General features: G+C 64.4%; 1 protein-coding gene across 6 annotated transcripts in view; it reads left to right on the forward strand.

Moving 5' to 3' along the window:
- Window positions 1-256: 256 nt before the first annotated feature.
- IKZF1 (IKAROS family zinc finger 1) overlaps window positions 257-23367 on the forward strand; it is an 80906-nt gene continuing 57795 nt past the window's right edge. The window contains exons 1-3 of one of the 6 annotated variants that reach the window (XM_045827959.1): window positions 257-308; window positions 14140-14193; window positions 21350-21469. In XM_045827959.1, coding sequence (XP_045683915.1) covers window positions 14154-14193; window positions 21350-21469 — 160 coding nt within the window. In that variant the 5' untranslated portion in view covers window positions 257-308; window positions 14140-14153. Of the gene's footprint in view, window positions 309-865; window positions 1174-4690; window positions 4862-14139; window positions 14194-21349; window positions 21470-23367 lie in introns of those variants that run through there. The other 5 variants (XM_045827962.1, XM_045827961.1, XM_045827960.1 and 2 more) reach the window with 5 other exon arrangements.

The raw sequence follows: 23367 nt of genomic DNA on the forward strand, positions 1-23367 counted from the left end.
GCGAGGAGTGGCGAGGCCCGAAGGCGTGGGTTCCCTCCTCCCGCGGGCCCGCCGGCCTCGTCCGCGCCGGGTCCCCAAGGGTTAAGCGCAGGTCCTGTCGCGCTGCGGCCGATCCCGCCGCCTGGTCCGGGGTTCAGAGCACCGGCCACCGCCAGCGGCGCGGGGCCGCGGGACGATGCGGCGCTGGGACGAGGAAGCGCCGCGGAGAGGGGCGGGCCGGGGCGTGCTGCGCGCGGGGGTGGCGGAGGCGCGCCGGGCGAGGCGGGCAAGACAGGCGAGCGGGCTGCAGCCGGCGGCGGCGCTAGCAGGTACGGCCCGCGCCGCCGCCGCCCGGGGCCCCGTCGGGCTGTGGCCAGCCCCGCGCCGCGACAAAGTTTCTGCGCGCGGCCCCGGAGTTGCGGTCGGGACGGTGCCGCGCCGGCCCCTGACCCGGCGGCGGGGTGGGGGCAGTGCGCTGGGCTCTGTGCGGCGCAGCGAGTCCGGGTCCGCGCCACGCTCCGCATCCGCAGCCATGCCCCGCTGCTCGTCCCGATCCGTGTTCTGCTCCTTGTCCCGCTCCCAGTCCCGCTCTGTGCGCCCCGCGGGTTCCGCTCCGTGCTCCGGAGCCGCGAGCCAGGACAGTGCCCGGGCGTGCGCGCGGGGCGGACCGGGGCGGCTGCGGGGCAGGTCCGGCCCGGACCCCCGTGCGCGCAGCCCCGAAGTTTGCGTGGCGCGCGCGGGCCTTCGGCCGCAGGTGGCGAGGCGCCGGCCCGCGAGGGCGCGGCCGGCAGAGGCAGGTGCGCGGCCCGTGGGCGGCGCTGTGAGCGAGGGGCCGCCGCCGGCCGGCACCGCGAGAGCCGGGTCGGGCCCAGCGGGGGGTGGGGAGCGCGGCGGAGAAATGGGGAACAATGCGAGTGAGCAACTCCAGGAAGTCGTTGTGAAAGAAAGCCGGGAAGAGCGAGGCTGCCGAGTCGGCCGGGCGCTCTAACAAGTGCCTTCGGGGCCCCGCGCCGGGCGGCGACTGCGGCACGGTCCCTGGGTCTCCGCGGAGCGCAGGCGAGCCGGAGGGACGCTTGGCCGCTCCGAGGCGGCCGACCCAGGAGAGCCCGGCGGGGCGGACGGCGTCCTGGCTCCGAGGTTGCTCTTCGAGCCCGAGGATCAGTTTGGGCCCCCAAGTGCGACGCACAAATCCACGTGAGTGTTTTCCGTTGCATTTCAGAAGGAAGACCGGGGGTAGCGGTGGGTTTGAGAGACAGAGACGGGGAGGAGAGACTGGGCGGCGAGCCCCCCAGCCCCCGGCCCCACTCGCCTTCCTGGGGACAGGCGCAGCGCAGGTGCAGGGCCTGGCCCGCAGCCGGGCAGCTCTGAGTGGCCACTGGCTGTCGCCAGGAGGACCGCCTAGCGCCGGTCATGTCTAAATTGATATCTACTTACACAGTGAGATCAGGAGGCCAGCCTTTGTGGAGTCATTCATAGAAGCCCTTTTTCTTGTTTTGGGGGCGAGAGAGTTTGTTTTTACTGCACAATCAATTAGAGCAGAGTCGGAACTGGCTTTCTCCAAGACGGGATCACCCCGGCTTGGAAAGTTAGTGGTGCTTTTGCTGAGGGCGCCGCCGGCTCTCTGGTCAGACAACACCCGGGTCGCCCGGCGTCAGGCTACTCGGGACTGAAGGTGAAGTGTTTTAAAACCTTGCCAGGGATCCCTGGTGTTTCCTAAGGAATCTCCCGAAGGTGTGATTTGTCCGATGTGCTGGCTCGGAGGAGCAGAGCGTGCCGTGCAGTGGGGGGAGCCATGTCGGGGTCTCGCAGGGTCTGACAGGCACAGCTTTCCCACGCGAGACCGCCATCCTCTCCGGGGGCAGCCGGCCCCCCGGGGCGAGCCCTGGACAGGGTGCCAGCCCCGGGCGGCCGCTCTGTCCCCCAGCTCATTCCCCCCGGGGTGTCTCAGCCTCCAGGGGCCTTGTTTTGAACTTGGAAGGGCACAACTGCTGTTGAAGAAGCATCTCCTTTCAAAGAGGAAAAAAAGGGCGAACGTTGAAAATATTTCATGGGCACGATATTGGAACGCTGGTGACAACAGGCGTGAGTGGCCGCAGGGAGCTGGGAGGAGAGGGGACCTGCCGGGAACGGTCGCAGCCTCCTGAATTTGTGTCTTTGTCTCCCAGTGTTCTGTGTGCGTGCTGAGGCTACTGGGACTTGTCTTCTCCATGGGATTTGGAGAGTAACAATTCAACTAGTATTTATATTGAATGTGTCAGCATTGTTTCCGTGACAAATCAGATTATTTGGTTTGTGGCTTAAAATTTAAACAGCGACAAATGTCCATGACAGGAGGATTACCTGCTGGCGTAGTCGAATAGGCAGAACATGCTAAAAAATAACTCGGAGACACTAATAGAAATAATGATGTCACAGTTTAAAATCCTGTGCTAGTCTGGTTTGATATAATGTATCTGATTGCAAAATCTGCCCCCCACACACACACATTTATCCCCTTTTTACCTGGGGGGAGGGAACTGCTTCCTGGTCTAACAGTCTGCCGGCGCTGGTGCCTGAAATACCTCATGGAGTCAAAGTGGCCGTGTTTTCTTCCGTTTTTGTTTTCTGGGGCCGGTGGAGGGCAGGAGTTGTAGCGGCTCTGCCACCGCTGTGTGTGAGGTTCGTCTGTGTTTCCATGAAAGTGCTGCACGCGGAAAAACTACACAGCCCACACCATGCCGGGGCCCCCCAGCAGCCCCGGCCCCCGCTCGGGCCGAGCCCACGAGGCTGTGAGTAAGCGTGCGCGGGGCACGCCTGGCCCTCGGTGAAGGCCCCCCGCCGCCGTCCCTGAGAAGGTGACCTGGGGCCGACCCTGCAGCCACTCCTCTGGTTGAAAAACTGAGGTCACGGTGACTTTTCCGGCCGGAGGCCTGATGCCCACACGTGTGGGGACCGCCGTGCTGTCCTTGCTTGCCTGGAGACGTGGAATTTCAGGACAGTGGTTCTCTGGCGTGGAGTTGTTTTGTTTTGTTTTTCTCTTTCCTTTCCACGCTCGGCTTGGACGTGTGTGTTTCGTGTTTGGCTAATGTGGCGGCCTATTGTCAATCCAAAGGAGAGACTCTTGAAATTTTAGAGAGCACTACGCACATGCTGTCTACCGCGTACCAGAGCTCCCCCCCCCCGCAACCCCCACGCACATGTATTGTGTGTGTGCTTCCAGGATGTGCGTGCGTGAGTGGGTGCAGGAAACACACACACACACACACACGCAGCGTGCAGAGAGAGGCGTCAGACCACCTGGCCTGAGTAATGCAACCCCTTCTCTTCGGTGTCTGTCCGGCTGGTAGTTTTGCACCTGTTCCTGAGACAGGGTGGGCTTTTGCGTGTGTGGTGGTGAGTCTGGGCATGAGCGGGGTGAGCACCTCGGGCGTCTGTCCGCCGCCGCCGCAGGCTCACGCGGGGCCGTGAGGCCAGCCCTGCCCTGGGCCAGGGCCCCTTCGCCTGTGGTCTGCAACCCTGGGACAGGCATGGGTTTTCAGCCTCGTTCTAGGGCAGGGGCTCGGCCGTGGGAGCAGCTCACAGAGAGCGAGCCCCGTGCTGTGTCTCAGACCGGCGGGAACTCGGGGGGCCGTGACTCCTCCTGCTTCCTGCCCCCTACCCCGCCCGGCCCTCAGCACCGCTCCCTGTCTGCCGTCCCCCCACTTGTGTTCCCAGAGCCCCCAGACGTGTGTGCAATGGCCCATTGTCTTGGGAGGAAATACACAAAGTGTAAAAGCCACAAGTGACCCATGCTTACAGGACCAGAGCCGCCGGTCCAGGTCCCACCTCCAGGCAGGGTGTCCTGCTCTGCTGTAAACAGGAGCCGGGGCCCATGGGACGCAGGCCTCCGCGGGGCCGAGCCCCAGGTATCAGCTCTGTGCACCCGTCCGAAGCCCAGGCGGGGGGGGGCAGATAGCACCGGCGCCCGCCGGGGGCTCTGGGCAGCCCTCACCGGCGGTTTTTATCATGGTGTCAGCGCGCCGCGCCCACGGCTCCTTCCTGGGGACCCGCGGTGTGACGGCTGCGCCTTGGCACTTCGTAACTGACTTCCCCCCTCCCGAGCTCAGCCCCCTGCAACCTGGGTTCACGGCCTTCCCGTCCCCATGCCCAGCGTGGAAGGGCTCGAGTTTGACACAGTTTTTAAATGTGTGGTGATGTCCTGACAAATAGTTCTGAGATGTTATGAGTCTTTGAGGGGGAAGGGAAGCAGCAGACAGGAGAAGCTCTACAGACACTTGTGAGTGGAGAGATGGGCCGGCCCGCCCTGCGGGGGGTGGGGCCCCGCCCCTGCCCCCTGCCCCCGGGGCCCCCAGGCCAGGTCTGCCAGCACAGCCCGGGGGGGGGGGGGCTGGGCTGCCCCCTCCCTTCTCACATCTGACTGTGAGGAATGGCTGTGCCCTCAGCCAGCCGCCTGGCGGGGAGCTGTTGGCCCCCGTGGAAACCCCGAATCCCGGGCGCGGGGGCCACCGGTCTTCCCGAGAAGGGCCCGGCCCCCGCGGCCACCTCCCTCGCTGGGGAGCTCTGGATCCTCGCCGCCGCCGGCGGAAAGGGGCCCGCGCTGCGCCACGACCTGTCACACCCGAGGAGCCAATAATCTCTGAAACCGCTCTGGTCAGAGCAGGAAGCTCAGGCTCCCTTCCTGCCCCTGTTTTCCTGACAGAAAACTTTCTTCCCTCCTTTTTTGCATATTTGGCAAATGGTTCCACCTTTCTCTCCGCCCCGGCGGCGTGCGAGGGCGGCAGAGAGGAGCAGGCGGCCGGTGGGACAGCAGGGTCCCTCCCGGGAGGCCGAGTTGAGGGGGCTCTGAGGTCCAGGGACCCCAACTGTCCACGTCGGGACTTGAGTGGGAGGCACAGGCTCACTGGTGAGTGCCCCCCAGCCCGGGCTGCGTGCTGCGCCCACCTGCACGGGGGCCCTGCGCCCCAAATCTGCGGCACCGGGCCGCCCGGAGGGGATGGAGAGAGTCAGGGAGGCCCACCCCTCGCTCTGCTTCTGGGTGGCCCCACGCACCACCTCCCGGTCCAGGGAGCAGTGGGGCCACCACTTCATGGGTGGCTTAAAGGGGCCCTAATTAGTGGGGAGATGCCTTCTCCATCCTTTCTTGCTCAGCGTGGGCCAGGACCCCTTTCCCCCCAGCAATCACTCGCCGCTGAAGGAAATCTGACTTTCTTCCTGCCACGTTCGCGCCAAAAGTGTGCTGTGATGGGCAGGCAGTGGGCGCCGGGCTTGGGGGGGGGGGGACGGGGGGCAGCAAGGGGGCCGCACCACTCCTCAGTTCTTTCCTTTTCTTCCTTCTCCCCCTTCTCCCCCCTTCCTCTCGCGTGTGATGTTTTGCAGAGGCCATTAAAAAAAAAACTGAAAAGGCACAACGTATTTCTAAATGGCCTTATACATATTGAAATAGATTTTTATGCTTCATTTCTGAGATCGCATACTAAACTCGACACTCCGGAGCACTCTCTGTTAGTTCAGAGCTGTTTAAAAATGACCGGCAGCGTGTGGGGGAGAGTCCCTGTCTGAGGCCAGGAGCTCCGCGCCGAGTGCGGATCCGTCAGTTTTGGGTAAATGTGTGTGGTCCCATCAGGTTTTTACCGGCCACCTTGGAGCAAACACGACAGCACACAAGATCCCTCCCTAAAACTAATGGGAAAAGGTTTAATTTGGGATCTTCAGGAGGGATGAACACGAGGGATCGGTCTTTCCTGAGCTTCCGTGGAAGCGTTCTGGAAGGAGCTCCGGAGCCTGTGGTGGGAGCAGAGAGCGGCGGCGGCCCCGGCCAGCCCCGCGGTCAGCCCCGCGGTCAGCCCGGGAAGGCGACCGACCTCCTGCCCTCCCCTGGCGCCCAGTTCTGTGCCGGGCGGAAGATTAAAGTGGCGTTCAGAGAGAGCCACAGCGAAACGTATTGATACACTGTGTATCCCACCCCATTAAATTAAAATCATCCGGCTAATTATCTCAGGTTGTTAGAGACAAGGCAACTAATTACCATTTTAAGAAGATCAGGAGGAGTCTAGGCGTCTCCGAGAGCGCCTTCCGGCTCCTGCCCGGGGTTGTGTATGTTTCCCTGCGTCTGGAGACTGTTCAGATGAATTCAGAGCAGACAAGGCCTTCGTAAAGGAATTGTTAGCAATTCTCTAAAGAAAAAAAAGAAAGAAACCTTAAAGTAAAGCATTGAAAATAAATAATGTAAACGCATCGAAGGGCCGCAGGAAAATCAGACGGTAACGTCTGCCCTGAGCTTTCCTCTCTTTCGCTCTCTGAGGGACGTGAGCGTCATTTTCTGCCGGATTATAAATAAAGACCTGCTGGTATTTGTAGCCGGCGAATGAGGAAGTTGTAGCTGCTGTGAGGTTCTGCCGGTGCCCCCCACCCCCGCCCCGGGTTTGCTCGGGAACACTAGGCCGGAGGCTGCGGGTTGCAGAATGGGCTCCCCGCAGGCCCGGTGGGGGCTGGGACCCCTGGGGCTGGGGGTCTCCCGAGGCTTGGAGGTTTGGGCTAGAGCTGAGTTCTCCTCACAGAGTAAGATGGAACCCCGGGACTTCTCCTGCTGATTTGATACAACAAAAAGGGCCAATCAGAACATCAGCTGGTATTCTCTCCTGTAATTATTTGGTTTCTTGCCCAGAGCAACGCTTGTTGCCACATAATTGATCAATGCGTCAGTTGACGATACATTGTATCCACTGAGATAACATCGATTCTTCCCACCACCCTCTTGGACACGGAGCGACGTGACTTTCGCTAAACCGTTTGGAACTGGGAGGAGGAGGAGGTGGTGAGGGCCCCACTGCGAAAGCTACTGAGAGGCTGAACTAGACTTAAGGAATCTAACTTTGGGGTCTTCATTCTGTCTGCTGCGCACGTAATTTAAAGTGTGAACATAGATCCTTCCTTAAATACTGTGTATGAAAATGCGCCTCGTTTTAACCGGTTACAGGTGATCCTTTTGTGGGTGGGTGCTGTAAAAGAACTGAGCCCCGAGTGAAAGTCCTTGAAGGAGAATTTTCCGTTAGTTCGGACACCACGTGGGCCTTAGCGGTCTGCAGAGGGTCACGGGGAGGCTGCGCCCACCCCTCTCTGGAGCGGCCCCGCATCGGAGGTCGGAGGTCGGAGGTCGGGCCAGGCAGGCTGTGGTTCAGCGCGGGGTGACGGTGGACGCTGGGGCACCTTAGTCCGAGAGCTCGTTTCCCGCCGAGTCTGTCTCCAGCCGCACGGGCCGTGTCTCGGCACCAGCAGAGGCTCAGTGCCACTCGGCGGAGACCAGCTCTCGGTCCTCGGGCAGCGACCTCGGTGGGCAGACCGGCCCGGCTTCCCGGTGGTTGCCGATAGACGCAGAGCCATGGACCTGTGAGCAAGCGGCCATCCCCGTGAGGATTTGCATAATTTTACTTCCTTGGGCCTAAAGAAAAGGGCGCTTTCGCCCAAGACACTTCTGCGCACCCGGCTCTGAGCAGCAGCAGTCCGACGGCCTGGGGGTGCGCAGGCGGGCGGGCGCACAGGTGCATCTTGGGAACCTCGCGGCCGGGCCGGCAGAGCTCCCCGCCGCCGCCTTCGGCTCTCAGTTCGAGTTTTAACGGGTCCACGTGAGCCGGCCCCCGGGCGGGCCAGGAGGACTCCCCGGAGAGCCGTGAGCTGCTGGGCCCTCGGGGACAGCAGGTTGCCGCCCGAGGAAGAAACGTGGTTAAACGTGGAGCCCTGGTGTTTGTCTGTTTTTCACACGGGAGGGAAAGACACTCCGCGAGGCGTGGAAAGGAAAGGTGCTCGGGGCCGCCCCGCCCGTTCGCTCTGTAACAATCGGTGACGGTGACGAGGCGTCAGCCCCGGGGGGTGTTGTGCAGGTCATTATTCGCGGCGGTGTGCGAACGTTTTTCGGGTGTGGGTCTCCTTCCGCTGCGCCGTTGCTGGCCATGCATGGAGGTCCTCTGAAATCAGGAAGAGGCTAGAAGAAAACGAGTCTAAACTTAGATTTTTTTTTTTACTTCAGTGATGAAGTGTAAACGCCATTTATGTTTGAGGAAGCCGCTTCGGAAGTGGCCTTACTATGGGGGTCAGACTCCGGCAAGGCCCCGGAACGGCAGCTTCTGGAAATCCGGAGCCCGGTGGCTGTCAGGGGCTGGGCGCCGTGGGGGAGCCCGGGACACGCAGGCCCTGCCAGGAACCGCTCCCCCTCCTCCACATACACAGAAGGGGCACAGCCGGGACAGGGGGCAGACCCAGGAGCTGTGCCAGGCCCGGCCAGGGCAGCCCTGGGCCAGCGGCTCCCCGCCCCTGGCGGCCGCAGCTCCCCTTTCTCTTTCTGAAACTCTGACTTGATAGCTCGCGTCTTTTCTCCCACGTCCCTTTGAGACAAGCAGCCCCACGGCAGCCTTTAAAAATACCCTCCTGGTTCCTTTCCTTCCGCCTGAGGCCCCGCTAGCCAGGAGCGTCTCCAAACAGCCGGAGCCGGTCTGCAAGGGCTCCCTGGTGCCCCCTCCCCGACCCGGACCCTTCCTGGCCTGTGCGCCAGCCCCGCCCTCGGGAGAACAGGCCCACGCTCAGGCGCCTGCCACCGCGGGTGCCCGGCCCCGGCACTTCCTGTGGCTCCGTTACCCGTGGGGGCGGGGACGCCGGTTGGGTCCCGCGCTGTCCTGTTTGCATCTTGTTTTCCGTTGTCGTGCGCGCCAGCCATCCTCCGGGGAGCAATCACGAACACGTGTGACTGGCAGCTAATTTCTGAAAAATGAAAAGAATCCGGAATGAAGGGAGGGCGCCGGAGTTTTTGCGTCCCCGGCCTGCTCTGTCGGGTTGTCAGCACAGCCTATCCCGTCCCCCGGCCGTGGCAACACAAAGCCCCGCGGACTGCCGTGGCTTTCTCTCGGGAGCGCGCTTTCTCCCCGACACAGCGTAATTCGCAGCGATGCGATAGGCGGGAGAAAATAAAATCCGCTGGTGGGAGATGCAAGGCCATTCCCCGGGCCGGGATAATGGCTCTTCTTAAAGGGCACCGTGACCAGAGGTGTTTGAAATACATTACGGGCTCGGCCCCCGTTCCTCCCCCCACAAACCCGCCCCCTCCAAAGCCCGAGTCATGTGAGCCGCAGGAAGTCACCCCAAACGCTAGTGCAGCGTCACTTGTCACGGCGGAGAGTCAGTAGGGTGCAAGGGGCCGAGTGACCAGGGTTTAAACGTGTCGTAGAGGTTTGGTTGGGGGGAGGGAGTTTGTGTTAATTGCAGGATATTGCAGGTATATGCCTGTTTGCCGTTAAGGGCCCGGTGACGTCATGCATTTGGGCTCCGGGGTGTCTGTGCTGGGCTCAGAGGTCCTGACCCTCAGGACCAGGACAGTGAAAAGGTGTCTGTCACCTTCGCGTGGTCGTGGGTTCAAATCTCAGCTCTGCTGTCTACTGGGAGTGTGCCCTGGGGCCGGCTACTTCTGCCCTAGCCTCAGTTTTCTTGTCTGAAAAATGGAAATGGTAACATGGCCTGTGCACACGAACAACAACAACACGGTTTTAGATCAAACACACACGCACACCGAGCCAACGGGTGGGGGTGCTGGGCTTGCGTCGGACACCGTGCCAGACGCCCAGAGAGAACGGTGGCTGGGGAAGACAGCGTTCTGGGGCCTCAGCAGTTCCCCTGTGAGATGCCAGGCGCGTAGTAGGGTGCTTAAATAGCACTGCCTACGTCCAGTGTCCTTTTCCTTACCAGGTTTTCTGGCATATAGAAGGCACCCAAGAAGTGCCGTCAGACATAATTGGGCAGACAGTTGCCTAAACTGTGCAGGGGAGGGGAAGCACCTGCAAGTGTGTGTGCATGTGTGCACATATATGTATGTGTACATGTGCACAGGCGTGTTGGTGTGTATGCATGTATATGTGTCCATGTATGTGTGTGCGCATGCCTTCTTTGTCTTTTTATTGGAGTATAGTTGACATGTAACATTATACTAGTGTCAGGGCTACAGTGTAACCATTCGACAGTTATATATTTTTTTGCATGTTGCAAGGTGATCCCCGCGACCAGTCCACTTAACATCTGTCACCCCACAAAGTCACCAAACCCACTTTTCCTGTGATGGGACCGTTAGGTTCACTCTTGCAGCGACCTCTCCACGGGCTGCACGTGGTTACTGGCTGTGGTCACCGAGCTGTACGTGACGTTTGTTTTTCGGGGTAAAAAGTGTAGTTGTGAGAACCTCAGGGAACCGAGGTCACAGGGCCGGCAGCCGGGCCACGTGCCCGTGGACAGGTGGGCTCCCACGCCCGCTGACCGTCCACGCCAGGTGTCCGGTGCTCGAGTGGCGTGGATCCGGACAGCCCGAGAAGGACTCGGGTTGGGGCTTCTGACAGATGTCTTTTAGCTTCACGCCTCCGGACCCGCTGTCTCAGAGTCCCGGAAGAGCCCGCACGTCAGAGCTGTTTGCTGGGGAGACTAGAGGGGCGCAGAGGGCACTTGGGGTGTCTGAGGGGCGCCCCAGCCCTGCCCCTGACTGTGGCCCCCTGGCTCCCCGGCGCTTGGGGCTGTTCCCGGGCCGCTCGGCTGCCTGCAGGCAGCCAGGAGGGTGCTCCCCCCGGAGACGTTCCCGACGGGCGAGGCCAGGGGAGACGCTTGCAGAGTCTCCCCGTCCCCAGAGGAAGCTCCTCAGAAGGGTCCGCCTGGGTCCCAGGCTCCCAGTGTCCCTGGTCTGGACACTGGGGGCGGGGGCAGAGGGCCTGGGGGCCCGTTGGCTCCTGCCTTTCAGGCCTTTGCTTTAGCCTCCACAGTCCCCGTTCTCCGAAGTCACCGACACGCCAGCCCTGTGGGACAGAAGCTAGGGAGGTCCCGCTGGGTCCCCTCCGGGCAGAAGGACCGGACAGAGACGCCGAGACGGGGAGACGGAGGGTGGGGGCAGACCCGGAGAGAGACTCCCAGATCGGCGACCGCCCCGGGTGCGGCGGAGCAGAGGGCCGGGCAGGGGCAGCAGGCGGCGCCTCCCTGGGGGACGGCCACACACCGCCTCCGCCCACTCGCCTCGGCCCCTCGGCCCGGAGTGCCCGGCCGCACGGTCCACCCCGCTCGCCCCGCAGAGGCAGCCGCAGCGTGTGTGGTGCTGGCCCTGCCCTCCGCTGTGCGGAGCTCGGGCTCCCGCCTGCCGCGGCCCCGGCTTCCCCGCAGGGGACAGAACCGCCACGTGGCTCCCTCTGGCGCCCGCTTCACCGGCCTGCTCGGCCTGGTTTTCGGGCAGGAGAGGGTCAGCAAAGATCAGGTGTCGACCCGTTTAGGGGGCGAGCCCCCCTTTCAGAGTGGGCCCCCCTCCACAGCTGAGAGCGCGAAGAGCGGGAGCTCTGGCTCCTCAGGGACGCCGGCCCTGCTTCCACTCGGGAGCAGGGGCTGCGGAGGTGCAGAGCTGGGTGGTGCCCGAGCTCCCTCCCGGGGTGCGGGGGTCTCCCTGCCCCTCCCCCCCACCGAGAGCACAGGGACGCCCCTCAGTCACAGACGGGACGAATGCCCTCTCCCTCAGATAGTTCCCTCTCTGGGATCAGCCCTCCGGTCTTTGCCTAAAAGCAAAGTCAATGTCACCAAAAGCCACTCTTTGCTCCATCCCAAGAGATGCAAACCAGGAGTCTGGGGAAGCCCGAGGGGGCCTGTGCAGGCGCCCACTGCACTGCGTGACGTCAGGCAGGAGGGGCCCGGTGCAGAGGGGACCCTGTGCACTGACCCTGGTCACCCCGGATAGATGTCTAGACGGTGGGGGCGGCCAGCGGGAGTCCAAGCAAGGAGGTGGTCTCTGCATGGCCCCAGGCCCGCCGGGCCGCTGGCCCGGGGACGGTGAGGTGCCCGAGCAGGGCTGGCGGAGAGCGGGCAGAAGTATGTGCGAGTTCCACCTGTGTGTGCACACACACGTGTGCACGCGTGCGCGGGTGCACATTCAGTGAACTTGGGGACGGCCTGCTGCGTGTGGTCGGCTGGTAGCACCCCCCAGTCCCGGTGCGCAGACCGTGCCGAGGCTGGGCCCTCCCAGGAGGGAGCCCTGGGGACCTGTGGGACACCAGAGCGGGAGCCCGACTGGCCGTCGGCCACACGCTCAGGGCTGCAGTTTCCTCCCTCGGGGCGCGCCCTCCGGTCCATCCGCCTGGACGGGCCAGTGCTCCAGGGGGACCTCAGTGTGGAGCTCGGTATGAGTGGGGGTCCCGCCCCGGCAGCAAACTCAGAGGGCCCCCCAAGGGCAGGCAGGCAGGGTGCGTGCTCTGGCCGCGGGCATAGGTGGGGAGCCGCCCACTGGGCCTTAGGAGACGTTTTTCCTCTTCGTTGGAAACAAGGAGCCTGCCGCGGGGCATCGGTGGGATCTCGGCCGACAGCGGGCAGGGCAGGGCAGGGACGCGAGGCGAAGGTGTGGTGGGCCCACGCGTGAGCAGGGTGGACAGCTGGGGGTCGGCGCTGCCGCCTTGCTGTGTCCCAGCGGCGTCTGTCGTTCGGAGACTGGGTCCGCGGCGCATCCCGCCCGTCCTCTCAGGGACGGTTCAGAGCCGGGCGGTGACGCGCTGCACCCACGGGTCCTCAGAAAGCCGAGCCCCGAGTCCCCGCCGCACAGTAACGACCGAGCTTTTTCCTCTTTCAGGTCTGTCTGGTTTCTTTATAATTGTTTAGACAGTTTCGGAAGGAGCACCGAGTTGTGCTCGTTTACAGTCAGTGCGTGTGGCTGCTCTGGTGACCCCAGGCTGCTTCCTGTTTGCGCCCGGGGCTGGCGGGTCTGCCCTCGGTGGCTCCCGGCCCCTCCGCCCGGGGCTGCGGCGCTTGGGAGCCGGGGGCCCCTGCACTTGGTGGTCCCCAGCTGCGCCCCCAGCCCGGCGGCGGCCTTGGAAACCGGTGCAGCACCTCGTCAGACGCCCTCGGGGGCGCTCACAGCGAGGTGAAACCCCTCCCCATCCCGGGAGAGTGACGGGCACTCTCGGCCTCGTGACCGGTGTGGGCACGCGTGCAGCTGGGACACGCGTGTGTTCCACATGCTCCGTGAACATATGCACGTGGCCTCGGCCTGCAGGTCGTCAGCCCGGCCTGGGGGAGGGGTGAGGCGCCCTGAACCCGCTGCCTGTGTCCAGCTCTCTCCTGGGACAGGCCACGCAGCGCAGACCCACAGATTCCCCCACCCCTGGCCCCCCAGAAAATAGTGACGTGACGTAGATGCAAGAGCCCGCCCCGGCCGGCCGGCTGGCTAGAGAGAGGTCTCTCCCCTCGGTCGTCCAGCGGAGCAGAGGGGAGCAGCATTGCCGAGGTCCCCTTTGGCCGCCGTCGGCCAGGGCCACCCGAGACCGGCCAGGGGCAGGCCAGGACCCCGAGCACCGCGCACAGCATGCCCTGCCCTCCTGCCCACAGACGCCGGCCCCTGCCTGGTGTCCCCCGGTGCCGGGGTGGCCGGCGGGGCAGCGGCGGCTCTTCCTGGTCGCTTTTCTCTTTTTAAACCAGCCGTCTGCCAGCAAAACAGGAAGGCTCGGGCCCTCTCCCGGCCCCGGTCTGCTGCCGTGGTGGCTTCACTTCTCCCCGCGCGGGAGCGCGGCGGGGCCCGAGGCGAGGGCCCGGCGAGCGTGGGGACGGAGACGGGGACGGAGACGGGGACGGAAGTGTCCGCCCGGCCCATCTGCCAGGCGGGAGGCGCATTCATTATTGACGGGCAGCGTGTGCCGGCTGCTCAGATATGCCTGGGCAAATGAGACATTCTTCAGCAAATTGCTTCGTTTTTTCTGATTGCTGATTGTGCGCGTGTCACCAAGCTGACTCAAGGTTCATCGATGCGTGCTCAGTAAATCAGAAAGAACATAACCGCGGATCAGCCGAGAGAATGAGTTCTGTGCCTACAATGACCCGGGGCCATTTAATTTTCTGCTTAATTTTGTTGCAGTCAGTTTGCATTTTGGGTTATTATGCAGCAGGAAATTAACAATAAATAACAAATTTGGTCTCCCTGAGCCGGTAATGATATTTTTATAAATCTTTGTAATGCCGTTTCCGCGGGGATCGGGGTCTGTGCCGGCGTGCTGCCCAGCGCGAGCGTGCCGGAGCTCAGGCATTCTTCTGGGCAGATAATCTCGTTGTCAAGTACGCGGTGCTGCGCTATCTCGGGCGCGCGCTCCCGTATCCCCCTGGGACTCGCTCTGAACTAAAGTGCCTTCCTCTCTTTCCCAGGTGACCTGACGGCAATGGATGGCGATGAGAGTCAAGACATGTCCCAAGTCTCAGGTGAGACCCTCGTGAGGTCCTGTCCGGGGCTCCGTGAGGACCAGCCCCGCCCCCCACCCACCACAACCCCACACCGGGTGCGGAGGTCACGGTCCTGTTCCGGGGGGAGGGGAGGGTCTGCTGTGCAAAAGGACAAGCCCAGATGGAATTCATGTCCGTGTTTAGTGCCAGCCCCCAGAGGCCGCCCCCGCTGGAGAAGCTGGGCAGGAAGGTGTCGGAGTCACACTTAGTGTTTCTGTGACATCTGAGGCGACTTGGGAAGGACTTAACCACACCTGGGTATTCTGGGGGTGGAGTGGCTGCTGACTGATCTTCTCTAGACCCTAAACACGTGCCCACCACCTTGTCTGAGAGAGAGGAAGCGGGATATGGTGGGGGAGGGGGGCACAGAGAGAGAGAGAGAGAGAGGGAGGGGGAGGAGCCAGTAGCCTGGAAAACAGCTGGAGGGCGCAAACCGGGGTCTCTGCTGAGCGTGGACACGGCCTGGCTCCCTCCCCCCGCCCCGCACTGTGAGTGGGCCTCGCTTCAAGCCGTAGCGGCCGCAGCCTCTCATCACAGGGGCCCAGGAAGCGGGCAGTGAGCCCTGGGAAGTGAGGCCCGAGGGGGGGCCACAGACTGTCCCACCCGCTGGGTGACACCAGCCCAGCCCACTCGACCCTACGCCGCCCCCAGGCGAGGAAGCCCACCTTCTGTCTGCGCCGCGCCGGGGGCCCACGGCGAAGGCGGCCTCTGCGGGCTTCCGCTTCTCATGCGCCAGAGCCCCTCCGACTCCCGGCCCACCCAGGGCGGGCTCCACGGGACAGCGGCCTGTCGTCCTCCTCTGGGCTTGGCTGGCCTGGCCCCGCTGGCGCCCAAGGTCCCGTGGGATTCCGCCTCCTGGTCTGAGTCAGCCCCGTGACGGAGCCCAGGCCCGAGGCGGCCGGCTGCTGCCTGCCCGGTGGCCGCGCTCAGACGTGCCGGCCAGGAGACTCGAGTCCTGCCCACCTGCCACTGACCACAGAGGGCCCCTCCTCCTCCTCCTCCTCCTCCTCCTCCTCCTCCTCCACGAGGCTGCTCCGGCCACGCGCAGCGTCCGGGCGTCAACTCTGCGCTGCAGAGCAGGAGCCAGGAGCTGGCGTTGCCAGCCCCGTGGCCTGTGGGCCCGGGAAGCGCGGGCAGCAGCCGGCGGGAGTGAGAACTGGTCGGCACGCGTGGCCCGGTCGTGGCGAACGAGAGCGGGTGGAGGGCTGCACCCGAGAGCTACACTGTCCCGAGGGCACAGAGGGTTCGTGCAGACACGCGTCACTGCGACTGGTGTGCGGGTGACGGCGCAGTGTCCCCAGGAAAGGCAGCCGGGCACGTGCAGACACGAAAGAGCGTGCCTGCCTGACCCGGGTCCTGCACGTGAAAACAAGCCGTGCACACACGCACACACAGGTATGAACACGTACAGTTGTGCACCCACACGCACCCACCCGCACACACTTAGGCAAGTGCTGAGGGGGTGTGCTGGCTCCGGGCCCCCCCGTGGAAGTCCGGGGACGGGAGGCAGGGCTGGGCTGGGGCGGGAGCGTGCGGAGACTCCGCTCCCCGCACCCCCCCCCACCGTGCAACGCCCTCCGAGTGTCCTTCCCGCGAGCGCGGACCCAGTGTCCTGAGCGGAGCCGGAGCCGGAGCCAGCGCAGCCGGCACTCCGCCCGTGACGACAAACAGCGTTGGCTGGGAAGCCCCCCGGGCGACGGGGTGCGGGAGGCTTGGGGGCCCTCCCCCAGCGCGGCCTGGGGCCGGGGGCCGCAGGAACGCCCGAGAAACAGCCCGTTAAGGAGAGAAATCCTGGGGAGAAAGAGACTCTTCCTCTGGGCTTGCTTCCTGACTCCGGTCCTCCCCTGACCTCGGATGGCCTCTGCACGGGAGGGCGGGGTCGGCAAGGCGTCTGAAGGGGAGGGGACCCCCACTTCTCGCAGGGCCCCGAGCGCGGGCTGGAGCCCCAGCCCCGGCGGCAGCTCCGCCGCCATGCATGCATTCGATCTCATCTTGGCAACAAAAACAGCAAAAGCGTCCTTTTCTTCTTGCCCTGAACGTTACGCTTATACTCCATTTGTCCCGGGCTCCGGCTGCTTAAAGGGGAGGGTCTCCGGGAGGGGGCACCTCCTGACACAGGACTGCCCCGAAAGGGGGGTTCTTGGGGGGAGGGGGAGAGGTCCGTCCTGAAGCCCAGCTAGTGCTCGCCCAGCGGCGGAGGCGCTCCTCACAAAACGCTCACGCACTCGGGCCTGTGCCGCCCTGGAGCATCCCGCACGGCACCCGCCCGGCGCGGCCTTTTCACTGGAGATCGGAAGGTGCTCTTTCCCCTTCTCGCTGCTCCTCCACCTGAAGCCGACACCCCCTTTTCTTCGTGCCTGAGGTCGAGGGAAGCGGCAGGTGGTGAGGGAACTGCATGTGTATGTGGCCAAACAGGAGTGGACACCCTGGTCTGAAATCTCAGGGATACGTTACAGAACTATCGTCTGGTCCCATAAAATCATTCCGTGTTATGTTCTGTCCACGGGGGCGGGGGGAGGGGGGGACAACGCAGATTGTTCTAAGTGGCACCCTGTAACACTTCCACTTTCATAGGAGAGACAATATTCCGACATCAGCAGTTTCTTAGGCGGCAACCTAGTGTCTGTAAAATACATGAAAGATGGAGAAAGACTTAGTATCTGAGTCTTTTCAGACCACCCGGCTCTCCCTTCCCCGGGGTGCGCCCTGGCTGTGGGCTGCATGCTCAGCCCGTGCCCCCGAGTTCGAGGCAAGGCTGTTGCACATGCCCGGAGGAGAGCCCCCCCACACACGCACTGCCCCCCTGCTTTAGGGAACACCTCGTTCGCTCCCTCCCTCCGGAAGGCCCGTCTCCCCCTCCTCTGCGGCCGCCCTCCCGCAGGACTCTTTCGGGCACGCGCATCATTTTGCTTTGGTCCCGGAGGGCGGGGGGCGGGCCAGCCTGCGGGAGGAGAGGGGCCTGGGCACCGGCAGCCCTCCCTGAGCCCCCTTCTTCCCCCGACTGCCTGCGGGACCCGGGACGGTCGTCCCCGCCGCCTCCTGGGGCACTGTCCCGTCCTCGCAAACCACCGGACGAGACGTGCGCCAGGCCCTCCGCCCCCGCTGGCCCCCGCGGCCCTGGAGCGACACTGGGTGTCTTCTCAGCGGCATCTGTGAGGTCTGCCGGGACGTGGGGGCGAGCAGCCGGCCCTGTGCCCACAGACAGCCTGCTCCTCTGGGAGACGAGGCCCCTCAGGCCTCGGAGGCGACAGCAGGAAAGTCCATCGCAGGGGGCCACACCGACTGGGTGGCGGCCAGACACTGCCAGGCCGGGCATTGTTGCCGGTTCCCCTCCCCGGAGCCCAGCGAGAGGGGGGCCTGGCTGCATCGTCAGCCTGTGGGAGCCGAGGCTTGGAGACCCGAGTCAAGGACCGCCCGAGGGTTGCCCCCCCCCGCCGGGAGCCAGCCCCACCCGGGGGTGAGCCTCTCCCTGCTGCTGCAGGGCCGAGAGTCCCACGGCCCCCCGGGAACCACGGCCCCCCGGGAACCACGTGCAGTGGGGCAATCGCACGCAATGGAAGCGCAGGCGTTTGGGAGACCGGCAGCCGTAGAACCCTGTGGGTGGCGCATGGCCTACCTGAGAAACGGTTTGCTTGGGGCTGAGGCGCTAGTTGTGCAGTGTGCTCGCCCAATTTGTCCCCGCACACTTCTTAGAGGTGACGCTTTATCTGAAACCTGGCAGCAGGTGAGTGGAATGTAACCCGGTAAGGAGGGTGGCTCGTTTGTCTGAGTGAGTGGAGTTACACCGCACCTCCTCCGTCACGCCCCGTCCGGGCCTGATTCCCCGCTGCCCGCAGGGGTGTGTGTGTGTGTGTGTGTGCGTGTGTGTGTGTCACATGTCACTCAGGGGACGTGTGGGGCTTGGTGCCACACACACCTGGTGTTTCCACCGTTACAGTTTCCAAACAACCTCCCGTGCTCAGACAGCACCTTAGCATTCACACGCATTGTTGTTGTTTCACCCTCACAACAGCCCTGTGAGCTAAGCCGAAATCGTGGGTTTTTTGTTTTGTTTTGTTTTTGTGCCTCGGTTCACTCGTGGCACAGTCTTGAAGAGGTGGCTCACTCCGGGGTCCCATCAGTCTCAGACCCGGCCAGACCCGAGCTCCGTCCGGGGCAACGCATGCCCAGTCACCGTGCGCCGACCTCTGGGATGTGAGCCCTCGGTTGAACGGCCTCCTCTCCGTGCCTTGCACACCCGTTTCTCGGTTTCTGGCTTTACCTGGTAAACTGGGCCCGTTTGTTGGGGACCCACCGTGCACCCCTCACGGAGGTTTGCAGGACCAGGCCCGGGGCCTGCGTGGAGGCCTCCGGCTGCTGCTGTGCATGACGCAGGCCTCAGCAGACGCCGCCCAGACTCTGGGGCCTGGGGGCAGATCAGCTGAGCCCCGCACGGCGGTCATGGTCACGGGGTCACGGTCACGGAGCGAAGGCCAGGCCAGGCTGACCCCCAGCAGAGCTCGGCCCACAAGGGAAGCGCTCCAGCGCCGCTCTCCTCGGGTCCTGCCGTGTGGGTGGGGCCTCCGGGCTGGGGGCTCAGGTTTCCTCCCCTGCTCTAGGTCCCAGCATGGCTGGGGGCAGGGGGGTGGGCTCCTACTGGCCCGCCTGGGCCCCAGTGTTTCAGAGTCGTCAGCCCTTCCCTCCCCGATGCCGGCCCAGTGCGAGGGGCACTGGCCATGTCCTCCCTGCCGGAGCCGCCCCGGCGTCCTCAGTGGGTAGGGGTTGGTCTTGTCCCCCAATAAACCGGTCGGCTAAGTGTTTTTAAGGCCACCGGGAGTCACTCGGACATACGCTAGTCAGCGTGAGCTGAGCAGAGACAGCATGGCTTCCCCGGGTGGGTCCCGATGCCTTGCCCCCCCCCCCGCCCGACCCCGGCCCCGGCCCCGGCCTCGGACGGGCCCCAGGGTTTCATGGGATGCCCCCCCGTCACCACGGGGGGACCACACTGAGACAATGGGGTCCTCAAGTTCAGTCTCTCAACCTCCCCCAGCCCCACGTTCCGAGAACGACAGCTGGTCAGTCCCGAGACGCCCCCGCACACCCCACACTCAGCGACGCGTGTTTGACCGTCGGTCAGTTTGCGAGACCAGGGGCCTCTGCTCCCAGCTCCGCGGGGGTGGAGGGGGGGGTCCGCAGGGCGTCTCCGAGAAAGCGGGCGGCCTGGGGCTCTGGCCTCCCGGCCTCCCTGCCCTCCAGGGTCCCCACGTGCCGTGAAAGACTGGCCTTACCTCCTGCCGTCCTGTGAAAGCTCGCTCTTCATTTTCTCCAAGTTACCAGAGAGACGTCACGTGTGAGGCGATGCTCACCGAAAAAGCACAACGGGATGTCTCTCTGGGCAGCTTCCTGAAGCCCTCGGCGTCCGAAATCCGTGACTCCGGACGCTCCGTCGTGCGAGACGGCGGTCGGACGGTGCGTCCGCCGCCTGCACGTGCTCTCACAGGCGGGGCTTGTCCTGCTGAGAAGCGGGTGACGGCAGCGCGGGCGTTTGGCACCTGATGCTCTAGAGAGAGTCCGCTGTGCGGGCGGGGGAGACGTTAGAACGGGGCAACGCACACTCTTGCGGCTGCAGTGTCCCGCCGGCCCTTTGGGTCGCCGCCCCCGGCCTCTGTCTCCCCTGGGGAACCCCCGTAACTGTGCCCCCTTGACCCATTCCTCTCGTCCTGGCTCTCCAAACGTCCCCGTGATGCCCCGTCGGGAGACAGGCCGGTCCCGGAACCCCAGCCAGGCTGGGCGAGAAACGGTGCGTCCGCTTCCTGGAGAGGGCCTGCCACTCGGTGCCGGGCGGGCTCTCCCCCGAGGTGTCCCGGGACGGCCGTCTCTCAGGGTGGGGGTGGGGGCACTTGCTCTTGTCTCGCCGCCCGTCCTCTGGAGTGTCGGACAAACAGGAGAACGGCACCCTCCCCGTAGCCGGGTGTCCTGGGCACGTCCCTCCTGCCCTGCCCTGCCCTGCCCTGCCCAGGGAGCCACGGAGCCTCGTCACCAGCCCCCTGCACACACGCCACCCCCGTCCGCCGCTTTCCCACGCACCTTGGGGGGCGGAGGGTAGCCGTGTCCCCCCGGCCTTCTCCCTGGAGGCCCCCCCCCGTCAGCTCAGGGCCCCACTGCTGTCCCTGGCCTGTGGCCTGTGTCCCCCAACTCCGTGTTCAGTTATTTCCGGGCGGCGAGAGGACACAGGGGATTTGCGTTTTGAAGGAGAAAGAGCGTTTCCTGCCGGCCAGGGTCTCCCCAGGCCGGAGCCTCTGGCAGGACTTCGCTCTAATGCGGCATCCACGCGGGCACCCAGCAAAGCCCTCCCCCCCCCGGGGCACCCGCTGTGGGGACCGCACCGAGCACTCGCGTGTCAAAGGCGAGGGTCCCACCGGCAGAATCCCGCACGCGCCAGCAGCAGGAACTCCCAGCCCGCGGTGTGGGGCCCCCCGCCCCTTCCCTTCCCCAGCCTCCCTTCCCCACCGGGCTGAGTCAGGTCAGCCAGCCTCCGAAACACTCCCCGGCCGCAAAGCGAACAGACCCGGGGTCTGTAGCTCTGGGCCGGGACCCCCCCCCCCACCGCCCCGCTTCTGGCGACCTCGGAACCAAACCAGGTGAGCGGCGGTGGCGCGGGCTGGCAGGCGGGTCCGCCAGACGGGCTGCAGGAGGACCGGCGGCCTGAAGGGGGCCGCTGCCGCTGGACCGGGCCTCGGGCCCCAGGGGGGTCAGGCTCCGGATTATCGGGGTCATGTGAGGAGGGTGTCTGCTCCGGTGTCACATTATTAAAGAAATCGAGAACCGTCGTCCAAGGTCACAAACAGGAGAAGGAGGTCGGCCGGCCCTTGTGTGCCCGTGTGGTGTGGACATCACGCTCACCCCATGTGATCTGTGATGTACAGACACGTAGGGGTGTGCACACACATGCACATGCACACACACACGCATGCACACACACCGCATGGCTACGGCAGTGGCCGTCTCCTACACCGCCAATGATGTATGTATTTCTGCTCCGCATCCCCCTCTGGAGACCAGGTGAGGCCCAGGCGCCGCCCTGGGCTGTCTTCCCGGCCGGCTTGTCCTGGGGACCACGCCTCCCTGAAACCCACGCTCCCGCCTCTCTCCCCAGGGAAGGAAAGCCCGCCCGTGAGCGACGCCCCGGACGACGGCGACGAGCCCATGCCGGTCCCCGAGGACCTGTCCACCACGTCCGGCGGCCAGCAGAGCGCCAGGGCCGAGCGAGGAGTCGGTGAGTAGGCCGCCCGCTGGCCGGCTGGCTGGCACCCCAGGGTTCCCGAGAGCCCGGTGTCTCTCTGACCCTCCTTCCACAGGCCGTGAAGCGGGGACGGGGGCCGTTCCCTCTGCCGTGCCCCCTTGGCCACCACACTAGGGGGACAGAAGGGAGACGGGTGGGCCCTCTTGTCGGAGGGAGGGGAGAAGCTCACGGTCACCGTGGCCGTGAGAGTTGGGGGCAGCCCACGTGGGGGGACACGTCCCCGGCAGTGTCTTCTGTCCCCCATGCACCGAGCGAATGTCCAGTTTCATGGACTGTACGCAGCGCAAAAGATGTGTTTCTGGTACCGTGGCACCAGGGCCATGTATTTTCGGGGCTCTGGGTTCAAAAGACCAAAGCTGGCCATTTTCACGCGGTCCCTCTCACCTCTGCTTCTTCAAGGTTCAGTGTAACTGGGAAAAGAAAGTCTGGTGCCTAGAGTCCCTTGAGCGATAAACGTAAGCCCAGCCGATCGCAGCTGGCACCCCTCCCCATGCCCCTGGACACGGCCGGACCCCGGTCTCTCCGCGGCGAGCTGTGAGCTGGTGCGCACCGCGGCTCAGGCTCAGCAAACCCCGCCCACCCTCTCGGGCCCAGGAGAGCGACCCCGAGGTCCAGTGGATTAGCTGACCCCAAGCCCCCAGTAGCGGCCTCAAACAGGGCTCAGTTTCCGTCTCGAAGCCTGTCTTCTGCTCCCTTGTGCTGCGTCCTCACCAGCGCGTGGGTCCACAGTTCTTGGAATGCCCGAGTGTTCCTCCTTTAGAGGGAAAAACTGTGATACGGGGGGGGGGGGGGGGGGCACTTGTGTGCCCAGGAGAAGGTCACGCAGGGTCCCCAGGGAGAGTGCAAGCAGAAGGGACCTGCGGGCGGGCGGGGCTGAGGCGTGAGCCCCCCAGAGGCCAGGGCGGCGACCTCTGTCCGTGCTCTGGTTTATGGGGTCAGCACAGACGCCTTCTTGGGGGCGTCCTGACCGAACAGCTAGCAACAGGGCTCACGTCTTCCTGTGTCTTGGAAACCGAGAGCACCTGGGTACCGCCGTCCTTTCCTTACCTCGTCGGACGGTTAATCAGGGCAGTGAGCGAGGTCACCCGTCGTGGGTGAGCCGGGGAGAGTGTGTCTGGGAACCCCTGTGAGACCTGCACCCCGCGCCGCCCACCCCACCCCAGGGTGCCCGCAGCGGGGAGGCCGGGCGGCGTGCTGTGTTATAAGGGACATGCTTATTTTCAACATCACCTTCTGTTAATTCCACCTGGTGCTGGTTGGTCCCACACAATACGGCTGCGAAGGTTCCTTTCAAGACACAAACCGAGGTGACGCTACGCCGTCGATACGGCACAGACGGGCACGGGTGGCTGTGCGTAGCTGGTGCTGGGGCAGCCTCGTCTGCCGGGGGTCTGGAGTGAGCCGGCGGGGGGGTCCTGCTCTCTGCCCTTGTCACGTCGGGAAACGTGCTCGCAACCTACCCGGGGCGTGGAGAGAGGGGTGCCGGGACCGGGGGCTGAGGGAATTGTGGGGGCATGCACCCACTAACCTTCGCAAGGAGCTGAGCACCCAGACGCCAGAGCTAGGCCTCTGGGGGCCCGTACGGAGAGACCGGGGACCTGTCCCTGCAGTCCCCTGCAGCCGGGAAGCCAGAGTAGCTGTGGCACCCCCACGGGAGCTGAAGGCCAGGCTGGCTCCTGGGAGTGGGGGGCAGCGCCCAGGGGTGCCGGGGTGGGTGACCAGGCCTGTCAGCAATACCTCCGTGGCACTACTCTGAATGTATTGCCTGTGTGGACGTCAAAGGGTGGGCAATTTGCCCCTGGTGGGTGTTCCTGCTGGCTCCCAGACTGAGTCCTCTGGGTGGGGGACACAGCGGCAGGGGCACACGCCCC

This window comes from Phyllostomus hastatus, unplaced genomic scaffold (genome assembly GCF_019186645.2).
Source record: "Phyllostomus hastatus isolate PE091 unplaced genomic scaffold, TTU_PhHast_1.1 phas_scaffold_78, whole genome shotgun sequence".
In the NCBI taxonomy this organism is placed as follows: domain Eukaryota; kingdom Metazoa; phylum Chordata; class Mammalia; order Chiroptera; family Phyllostomidae; genus Phyllostomus; species Phyllostomus hastatus.